This window comes from Furipterus horrens, unplaced genomic scaffold (genome assembly GCF_987537825.1).
Source record: "Furipterus horrens unplaced genomic scaffold, mFurHor1.1.pri manual_scaffold_7, whole genome shotgun sequence".
NCBI lineage: Eukaryota > Metazoa > Chordata > Mammalia > Chiroptera > Furipteridae > Furipterus > Furipterus horrens.
The window spans coordinates 97,865,125-97,875,518 of NW_028327177.1; the positions used below are offsets into that span (position 1 = coordinate 97,865,125).

At 36.3% G+C, this 10,394-nt stretch overlaps 1 protein-coding gene across 6 annotated transcripts in view; it reads left to right on the top strand.

Annotated features, from left to right (window-relative positions):
• Positions 1–10,394, top strand: part of SFMBT1 (Scm like with four mbt domains 1) — a 124,466-nt gene extending 114,072 nt beyond the window's left edge. For all 6 annotated transcript variants that reach the window (XM_090284028.1, XM_090284031.1, XM_090284027.1 and 3 more), the window contains 7 exons: positions 163–302; positions 1,103–1,212; positions 1,957–2,132; positions 5,895–6,073; positions 6,235–6,480; positions 7,322–7,450; positions 8,688–10,394. In XM_090284028.1, coding sequence (XP_090140154.1) covers positions 163–302; positions 1,103–1,212; positions 1,957–2,132; positions 5,895–6,073; positions 6,235–6,480; positions 7,322–7,450; positions 8,688–8,828 — 1,121 coding nt within the window. In that variant the 3' untranslated portion in view covers positions 8,829–10,394. The remainder of the gene's footprint in view (positions 1–162; positions 303–1,102; positions 1,213–1,956; positions 2,133–5,894; positions 6,074–6,234; positions 6,481–7,321; positions 7,451–8,687) is intronic.

The following is a 10,394-nucleotide window of genomic DNA, read 5'->3' on the forward strand; positions in this document are numbered from 1 at the left end:
GAAATATTTTAAGGGCTTTCCCAGGTAACATGTTAAGCTTCAAAATATGTAATTTCTAACTTTATATAATGGTAGATATGCTTGTTTTCCCCACAGTAATCCAACTTTGGAAATGGGTTGGAGGATGAGTGTTCTTAATATCTGTTTCTCTTCATTTCCCAGTTATGATTAATGGAAAATATTGCTGTCCAAAGATATACTTCAACCACCGTTGCTTCTCAGGGCCATACCTTAACAAAGGACGAATCGCTGAGCTGCCTCAATGTGTAGGACCTGGGAACTGTGTTCTGGTCCTCAGAGAGGTATGGTTCTGGCTTAGAGCAAAGAACTTGGAAATTTTATGGCAGTCTCACAGACTCATTTATACAAGGATCTCTCTGCATGCCATAGATGTGACAACTCTAGGTTTTATCATAAGTGATTAACTTTTTTCATGTTGGACAATAAACTGGACATGTAATTATTTGTGCTCCCAGGGAATATTTTTCCCAAGCAGTGCTTTACATAGCAGGCTCACTCTGTCAGTGTAGAAAGGTCTTTTGCATGAGGATGGCAAGAATAAATGAGAATGGTCCATCTAGGACTGAGAGGATGTGTGGCATTAACCTGGACCATGATAAAGCTACACATCTGCTAGATTTGCAGAGCTTCCCAACCAGGGTGCCACACTACAGGTAACAGATGTGGGGCATACTGAATTGTTCAGCCCCAAGGGTGGCAAGGCAGGGTCTGGGGAGGCTGGAGCTTCTGGGCCAGACTATTCCAACAACATGAAACTCAGCCATCTACTGTGTCCCAAACAAATATAATTTTCTGAGTCTACTATGACTGGAAAAGGATTTGGAAGCATATGCTAGAGTAGTTTTAAATTCTTGTCTATTACTTTCTGACCCTAATGTTTTGAATATTTAAGAGGGTCTGGTACTCTCTTTATTTGTAACTTTGATCAGCTGTTATATCTTCAGTATTATTATTTTGTTAACATTTGTTAACTAATATGACTATAATTAATATCATAAATGACATGAAAGGGGTAGCAAGGTTCTCATGATCTGTTTTTCTCCTTCCCGACTCATATTTCTGCTTTAAAAATGGAGCGCAGGTCCTCACTTTACTTATCAATGCAGCTTATAAACCCAGTCGTGTCCTTCGGGAGCTGCAGCTGGACAAAGACTCTGTGTGGCATGGATGTGGGGAAGTCCTAAAAGCCAAGTGAGTAGGCTTCTCTGCCCTTTGTGCATGTTCATCCTTTACAGGTCAGAGAATCAGTTCTTCCATGGACCACATTAGATACTTAGGTTTTCTTGGGCAGTGCTTCTTCAACTATTTGTGGTGAAGGACCAGGTTTGTTTTCTTTTTTATGTTTCCATTCTGTCATGGACAAATACTTTTATAAGATATGGTAAAAATGAATTATAAGTTACATGAAAGTTAAAAAGCATAAAATTTATGAACAGTGTTTTTTTTTTTGTTTGTTTTTTTGGTTATTAGATTTAAGAGACATAGAATTACTTTTTCAAATGACTGTGAAAGTTCAAAAATATTTACTCTTATTTTCTGACCTGATCTTGTCATGGACGGGTGAGGGTGACAGTTGTCAGGTTTTATTGGTCAGCAGACCACACTCTGAGGATCACTGCCCTAGGGTAAAAAAGAAAGACTTAATGAAAGTCACTTTTCATTTAGTAGTTAGTGTAGAAGTTACTATTTGAAAATCTTAAACTTAAGAACAGAAAGCAGGAACCTTATTTTACTAATTTAAATAATTCATCTTTTAGTTGTCATATCTTACTAGATTATAAATCTAAGTACAAAATACATTAACTCCATATCATTTTCAGAGTCCTCAAAATATAAAAGACAGAATATTTTAACAAGCAAATATTAATATACTTGATTTTTCTTTGGGTGATCACTAGCCCAATAAAGTTGGTATCTGATGTCTTCCAATGGCAGATACAAAGGAAAGAGTTATCGGGCTACTGTTGAGATAGTGAAAACAGCAGATCGGGTGACTGAATTCTGCCGGCAAACCTGTATCAAACTGGAGTGCTGTCCCAATCTGTTCGGTCCACGGATGGTTCTGGATAAGTGTTCTGAGAACTGCTCTGTACTTACGAAGACCAAATATAGTGAGTCACATTTTTCAAGTTTCTTAACTATAGTAGCTGACCATACCTTACACCCTGGGAAGTTTTTATTGTGCAGACAATCACATATAACAGAGGTATACAGACTTATTTGGTGAAGGGCCAGGTAATAAATATCTTAGGCTGTGGGTCATATGATCTCTGTTGCATATTTTTGTTTTGTTTTGTTTTATTTTTATGTTTTAAAAACATCACTTTCAAAAATCTAAAAACCATTCACACCACACAGGCCCTGTGCCAGATTTTGTCAACTTTTATATATAGCATGTATGTAAATTAGCTATTGCATATATTAGGATAGGTAAATAATTCATACAATCTACAAGTATTTAATATGTGTCTACTATGTACTGCCACTGTTCTAGCACTGTGATACAACAGTGAAAAAAAAATTTCTGTCCTCATTGAATTTATATTTTAATGTGGGAGACATAATAAACAAGTGAACAAATATAGGGAGGTAAGTACTGTGGATAAAAATGAAGCAAGATGAGCAAGCAAAGTAGGAGAGTGAGGAAGGAGTCTTCTTGACAGGTAACAATCTGAAGGAAGCACAGACTTTTAGGTGAGAATGTTGTGGGTAGGGGGCAGCAAGAATACAGCCTGAGGCAGGAGCATGCTTAGTCTCTCTGAGGAGCAGCAAAGAAGCCACAGTGTTTGAGAGGCCTGAATAGTAGGAGGGGGTAGTTGTGTACCTCACTCAGAATTGTCATAATGATACCTGTTCCTTCACATTGTTTATCTTCTCTCTTGTGAAACTGCAATAAAAAAGCAAGTCATACAGGATGAAATTTCCAATTTGGAACTTTTAAAGGCATTATTATCCAACCACAAACTTCTTTTCCTACTTTTCCTTAAATCATACGAGCCTTGATGTCACTTGGGAGAATTAATACAGAGGAATATTTTACTTTGTTAAACTTAAAGATTGCTTTTAGGGATCTCTAATTCTGTGCCTCTTAAACTTTGTAATGCATGCAAATCACCTGAGGATCTTGTTAAATGGAGGTTCTGATTCATTAGGTCTGTGGTTAACTGGGCCCAAGTGTCTGCATTTCTAACAGACTCCCAGGTGCTACTAATGCCGCTAATCCAAGCTCCACATTTAGCATGATGAGCTTTCTAATCATATTGGAATGCCAAATCAAAAAAGAGTAACTTTCTAGTTTCTATTTATATTTATTGGATTGTAAATTCCTTAAGGGCAGGAATTGTCTTAGCTTATTATTGTGTCAGATTCAGCACTTCGTTGAACAAATTGCCAAAAAATATTGCAATTATTAAGTAAGTGAAATATGCTATTCATGTAAGTGCGTATGTAACTATATCACTTTGAGCCTTTGGAAGATTTATAGATTTTATCATGCTTTTTGTCTGAATTTATTTTTCATAATGATGTAATTGAAACTAGCCTAGGTATTAGGAGTCTGTAATTTTTCCCAGTTAGTAATTTAAGTGACATTAAATGGAATTACGGTCATACCTTAGTATTTGTCAGCTTCAGAACTTGTCAATCCCTGTACTCGTCACAACTTTGATGAGAAAAAAATGTTTCAGCACTGGGTGCTTGCGCAGGACTCGTCACACTTGCTAGAGCTTGTGTGAGTCATGACACTTCCCCACAAGAGAAAATGCTTCATTATTTGGTACTCGTTGGTTTTGGCACTCGTTACAAGTTCTGGAATGAAATAATAACAAGTACTGAGGTACCACTGTATGTGCTTTAGAATTCTTTCTTTCTTTCCTTTTTTTTTTTGGCAAAGATTACATAATATTTTGATAATACTTTAATATATAACAGAGCTAGAATATGTTTCAATTTTAGAATTATCTCTGTATTCTAAAATTTATATAAAAATACAAAAGATCTAGATTAGCCAAAACAGTCCTGAAAAAAAAAAAAGAAAGAATAAAGTTGGAGGACTTTAAGTTTTGCCATAAAACTAGTAATCAAGAGTTGGGTATTGATGAAAGAGTAAGTCAAGTAGAGTGATGGGACAGAACAGAGGGTCCAGAAATAGAGCCAAACTTACATGGTTAAATTTAACGGGGAAAGAAAATTCTCTCAACAAATGGCACTGGCACAATTAGATATCCAAATTGAAAAAAAACAGAAACAGAACTCCTTGCTACCTCACTATGAAAAGTAATTTAAGCTATATCACAGACTTAATGTAAAAGCTAAAACTATAAAGCTTCTAGAATAAAACGGATGATATCCTCAAGATCTTGGGGTAGGAAAGGATTTCATAGAGAAGAACACAGTACACTAACAAAGGAAAAATTAATAAGTTAAACATCAAAATTAAAAACTCTTGTTCTTAATAACACCATTTATAAAAATGAAAAGACAAGCTACAGTCTTGGAGAAAATATTCATAATATATATATCTAACAAAGAACTCTCCAGAATATATTAAAAACTCCCACAACTCAATAAAAAGAGAAGTTTTGCAATTAGAGAAAGTTGGTAGTTGTACAATATTGTGAGTGCACAAAACACCACTGAATTGTACAGGGTGGGGCAAAAGTTGTGAGTATGTGAAACAGCTTATTCTTGTATTATTATTTATTGTTGTATTATTTTCCATACGAACAACTGTAAACCTAGTCTTGCTCCACTCTGTATGTTTTTAAATCGTTAATTTTATGTTATGTGACTATTACATCAATTTCTAAAAAAAGAGAAACAAAATGTTCTGGAATTAGATAATGGTGATGGTTGCATAACATAGTGAATATACCAATAACTGCTGAATATGAATCCTTTAAAATAATGAATTTTATGTTACATGAATTGTATCTTAATAAATGAAAAAACAAAAACAAAAAAATGAATAAAAGACTTGAGTAGACATTTCACAGAAAAATATGTGCAAATGGCCAATAAGCACTTGAAAACATACTCAGTATCATTAGTCATCAGGGAAATGCAAATTTAAACTACGAGAAATGACTGCATATCCACTAGATTGGCTAAAATGAAAAAGACTGACAATCCCATATGTTGACAAAGGTGCAGAGCGCCTGCATCTCTCATACATTGCTGGTGGCAGTACAAAATTATACAGCCCTTTTAGAAAACTGGCACTTTCTTTAAAAGTTAATCATACATCTATCATATGATCCAGCAATTCCATTCCTAGGTATTTATCCAAGGAAAATGAAAATATGCCCTCTAAAAGCCTTGTACAAGAATGTTCATTGCAACTTAATAGCCAAAACCTGGAAACAGCCCAGGAACCCATCAACAGGAGAATAGATAAACTGGTATATTCGTTCATACAATGGAATGCTATTCATCAATATGAAGGAATGAACTGTTCATACACAGCAGCAAAGATGGAACTCAGAAACCTTATGCTGAGTGAAAAGTACTTGCACTGAAAAGTACCTACAGAATCGTTCCAGAGGTGAGACAGGCTAACCCATAGCGATGAAAATCAGAATAATGGTTGCTTCTGGTAAAAGAGAAAGGGACTAGGAAGGGACCTCAGGAACTTTCTCGGTTGGTGGAGATGTTCTGTTTTGATGGGGGAGGATTATTCAGGTGAATGCATAGATCAGTACTGCTCAAACTATACATTTAAGATCTGTACAGTTTTAAGATTATTCCACTGTATGAAATTTAAACTTTAATCAAGTACAATGACCTGTTTTCTGCTGTGCTAACAAAATCGCTTGTGGTTTGAGGTGCACAAAAATAGTGAAGCTACTTCATTTTTCTTTGTCATTCGCATTTAGCACACTATTACGGAAAGAAGAAAAGTAAAAGAATTGGGAGGCCGCCTGGTGGGCATAGTAATTTAGCATGTGCCCTGAAAAAAGCCAGTAAGAGGAGAAAGAGGCGGAAAAATGTTTTTGTTCATAAGAAGAAACGCTCCTCTGCATCTGTTGATAATACCCCTGCAGGCTCTCCCCAGGTATGAGATCTGATATGCCTGTAAAGTCTAAAAGCCAGAGATTACTGCTTTACAATACAGATAGGGGAAGAATTCAGATCTCTGGCCAATAGAAAATGGTTTTGTGGCCTCAGAACTGGTTTGTCCTGAATTTCAACGAGCCTTCTCTCCTTTTCCTCTAGGGAAGTGGGGGTGAAGATGAGGATGACCCAGATGAGGGAGATGACGATTCCCTAAGTGAGGGCAGTACTTCTGAGCAGCAGGACGAGCTGCAGGAAGAGTCAGAAATGTCAGAAAAGAAGTCATGTTCCTCTTCTCCCACCCAAAGTGAGGTATCCACATCACTGCCTCCAGACAGACAAAGGAGAAAAAGAGAGCTTCGCACTTTTTCGTTTTCTGATGATGAGAATAAGCCTCCTTCACCAAAGGTACCCATTTTTAAAATACACTTTTTTCTGTCTCTCTGGAATTTCCCTCTAGAATATAATTGAATTGTTAATGATGTTGGGATTCTACTTAATTTTAATACAGGCTTCAGTTGAATTTTCTGGGTCTCTTTTTAAATGATTCCAAATTCAGTGATTTACTTGTGTTTCAAAGATTATTTGGAGATAACTTTATCAGGAGGAAGGTCTCAGAGTGGCTGGCTGCTTGTCTTAAGTAAAAGTGTGTTTTGGGGGGAGCAATGGGGGGGTAAAGTGGGACAACTAATAGAAAAACAGTAAATCAAAATTTAAAAAGTGTTTCATTGCTAGTTTATTTGTAGCCTGTCATTTAGGGAAAACTTCCTTTTTAATATTTTTCATAATTGTATGGTTTTATAGAAATAAATTATCCTTTTGATCCTGGTTAAGCCATCTTGTTTAGTATGTTTAACATATACATATCTGCGTATTATATAACATTACACGCTGAAGAATGGCAGTTAAGTTCATGTTTTAAAACAGGGTTGCTTTTTAAATATAGTCTATGAACAGAACCAATAAATGATTTCTCCTGATATTTTAGCTAATCCTTCTCTATTTTTTTTCTGTTAAATTGTCCAAATGATTTCTGCTGAAACTTCTTCCCCACTGAAATTTCTTACTATAAAAGACAAACATTTCCTGAGTACCTAGTGTTTATGGGCTTTTGCCATCTTTGCTGGGAGAAATCCTGTTGAAAAAGCACTTTAAATCCTGCCTAGAGGGGCTATGAATTTAAATAGACTTTTTAAGAATGCAATAGCTCTTACACCATTTGGTTTGATTTTTTTTGTGGGGACTGAAGGAAATAAGGATTGAAGTTGCTGAAAGACTCCAGCTGGAGAGTAACCCCCTGAAGTGGACTGTAGCAGATGTGGTTCGGTTCATCAGATCCACGGACTGTGCTCCCCTAGCAAGGATATTCCTAGACCAGGTAACCACCAAGACCTTTAATTCTTAGTAATATGTTTCTTTAGCAAAGGATTGTAGGTGTAATAGCAATTTATGTACAAGTCTCAGGAAAAATATTAATATGCAAAAGAAAAAATTACTTTAGTTCCATTTTTAGAAGTATAGCTGTGTCAAAAAGTTATCTCACTTCCTTCATAGTTGAAGCAGATTATCATTGTATTCCCATTTTTCCTAAGAATTTGTGTCCATCCCTCAAATATCTAAATGGCTTAAAATTAAGTATGCCATACTTGATTATCCCTCTCTTTTCCAAAATAACAATGTGCCCATTAAAAAAAAAATCTGTAATGTATTAGGCTCTGAAGTCATGATCAATTTTAAGGCACGTTTTCTGAAACAGATACCTGTGTCCTTAAATAAATATTGAAATAGAATTTGTTTTTGCGACAATGTGGATGGAACTAGAGAGAATTATGCTTAGCGAAATAAGCCAGGCAATGAAAGACAAATACCATATGATATCACCTAATACAGGAAACTAATGAACAACACAAACAAACATGCAAAATTGAACCAGAGGCATGTAAACAAGGAGCCAGACTAATAGTTACCAGAGGGGAGGGAGGGAAGGGGAGAAGGGAGCATAAGAAGGGGAAGGGTCTAGTTAAGGAACTAGTATAAATGACCCGTGGACATGGACATGGACAATGGGGTGGGAATTGACTGTGGGAGAGGGGGTGGGCTGTGGGGGGGTGGTGGCAATGGGGGGAAAAGTGGGACAACTGTAATAGAAAAAACAATTAAAAAAAGAGAGAAATAGAATTCGTTTTGATAATTGGGGAGATTCAAAACTGAACATCTTTGAAAACTTATCAGGCTTTTCTGAATGTTACAGAGTAGGACATTGAAGTTTATAGTTAATATTTTCTTTCAGATATAGAAAGAGTCCTCTAAAAACATGTTTCTTTTGGCACATTTAATTGCCAGTTACAAGGCTGGTCAGTTTACTAAATTTCTGCTGAGCAGAAACTATAGAATAGATTATTATCCTTGGTAAAACTTTGTTATCAGTTCTGAAGATTCATTAGTATGGAGGACTATGAGAGGCATCTAAAAGGAAATGTGTGATACTTATTCAAAAGAGAAAAGTAGTGCAGGGAAAGCTTAGGTCTCAGATTTTGACAAAGCCAGAGTGAATCATGATCGAGCTGTCATTCATGTGTACGTCATAGATAATTTCTGTTTTGTACTTTTAACAGGAAATTGATGGGCAGGCCTTGCTGCTCCTTACTCTTCCCACTGTTCAAGAGTGCATGGACTTAAAATTAGGCCCTGCCATCAAACTTTGCCATCACATAGAAAGGATCAAGTTTGCTTTTTATGAGCAGTTTGCCAACTGAGAAGGACAACCAAAGTGAGCTGTGTCTTTGAAGCACAAATGCAGCAGATCCTTCTCCTGCTCTATCAGTGGAGCTGAAATAGCCCTGGGGCTCTGGGCCCTGTGGGTGTGGATTTGCTCTCTTTGCACTTTCAGGATAGGAGGACCCATGCTGAGGAAGCAAATACTACACTCTGCCAGTGGAAATGTGGGCATCTCTCATTCAGCAGATTGAAGTTTAAAAAGAAAAAAAGGTTGTGAAGAAAAGACTCATATAAGAAGAATTTCCAGTGCTATGACCTAAACGAAGAAGCACCCTTTAGGTTGTTTTTTGTTGTTGTTGTTGTGTTCTCTCCTGTAGATTGAACTTCTTCTCTGCTTTCTCTTTCTTGGAAAGAGAGGATGTAGCTTTAAGTCAGCACTGATTTGGGACATGCCTAAGGAAAATCAGCGCTTCATTGTCATTGTGTTTTTGAGCTTTTAAAAATTAAAACAGTTCCTTTTGGGGATGATTATGTGGCTCTAGGGTTTTGAATGTGCAGTCACACTTTGATCCAGTTTAAAATTTGTTCTTAGGAGTTTTCTTTGTTTACTACCTCTGTTGATAATTGCTTTTGCAGCCATGTGTGAGGGTTGTGTGTGTGTGTGTGTATGTGTGTATGATGGCATTTTTAAGCTACATGAACACTAAAGCTAAGGCAGAAATTGGAGGGGAAAAAAAAACACTTTGTTTTCTCAAAAATACTGTTGTGAGTACTTATACGAGTTCTTAAATGACCTGATCTAAGAACGCCACTGTCATTGTTTTCCATCTTGACCCAGCTTGGGCTACCTGTTTTAAGAAGCATCACAACTATTGTTGGTATTTCAGTTTAATTGCTCTCTCCCATTAGTTTTCAGAGGGACCTCAGTGGCTTTTATTTTGTATTTTCTTCACAGTTGCTGATCTGTTTCATCTCTAAAGTCCTTACTTTGTCTAAAAATCATTAGGGTTCCTTGGACCCATGGTTAAGTCCATTTCCCTTTCTTCCTCCATGTCTCCAAACAACAGGTTTTGTGGGGTTATGCAGAGCATGGAGTTTCTGTAACTTGTTTCCTCAGGTGGCTAGGTAAAGATTGAAAGGTGGTTAATTATTCTGGAAACCTCTATGCCTATCACGTTTACAATTTTCTTCAGTTAAATCTTTAAATTGAATGTAATCTATAGTCTGAGGATTCCCACTCAATAACTCAGTTTTCTTTTAGGTGTTTCTTTTGATCCAGCTCAAGCTAACATGAAACTGCAGGTGATTTTCACTTATGATTGCACTTCTAGCTATTATAGAATAATAGCATTTGCTATACTGTTCCAGCCATGAGGAAAGACAAAAGACATACATAGATTGCTTCCTTTGAATGGTTTGCTTTGCTGAGTATATATTTTTTAATTATCCTAGTTACCTGCAAATTTATAATATTATTCCTTGTCAGGATTTGAAAATGTTTTAAAACTAGATACCGGGTAGTTCTAAACCACTGTACAAATATTGACTTGGCCAAAACGTCCGTTTAGTTTATTCCATAAAATAAAAGACACATTTTTTCATTA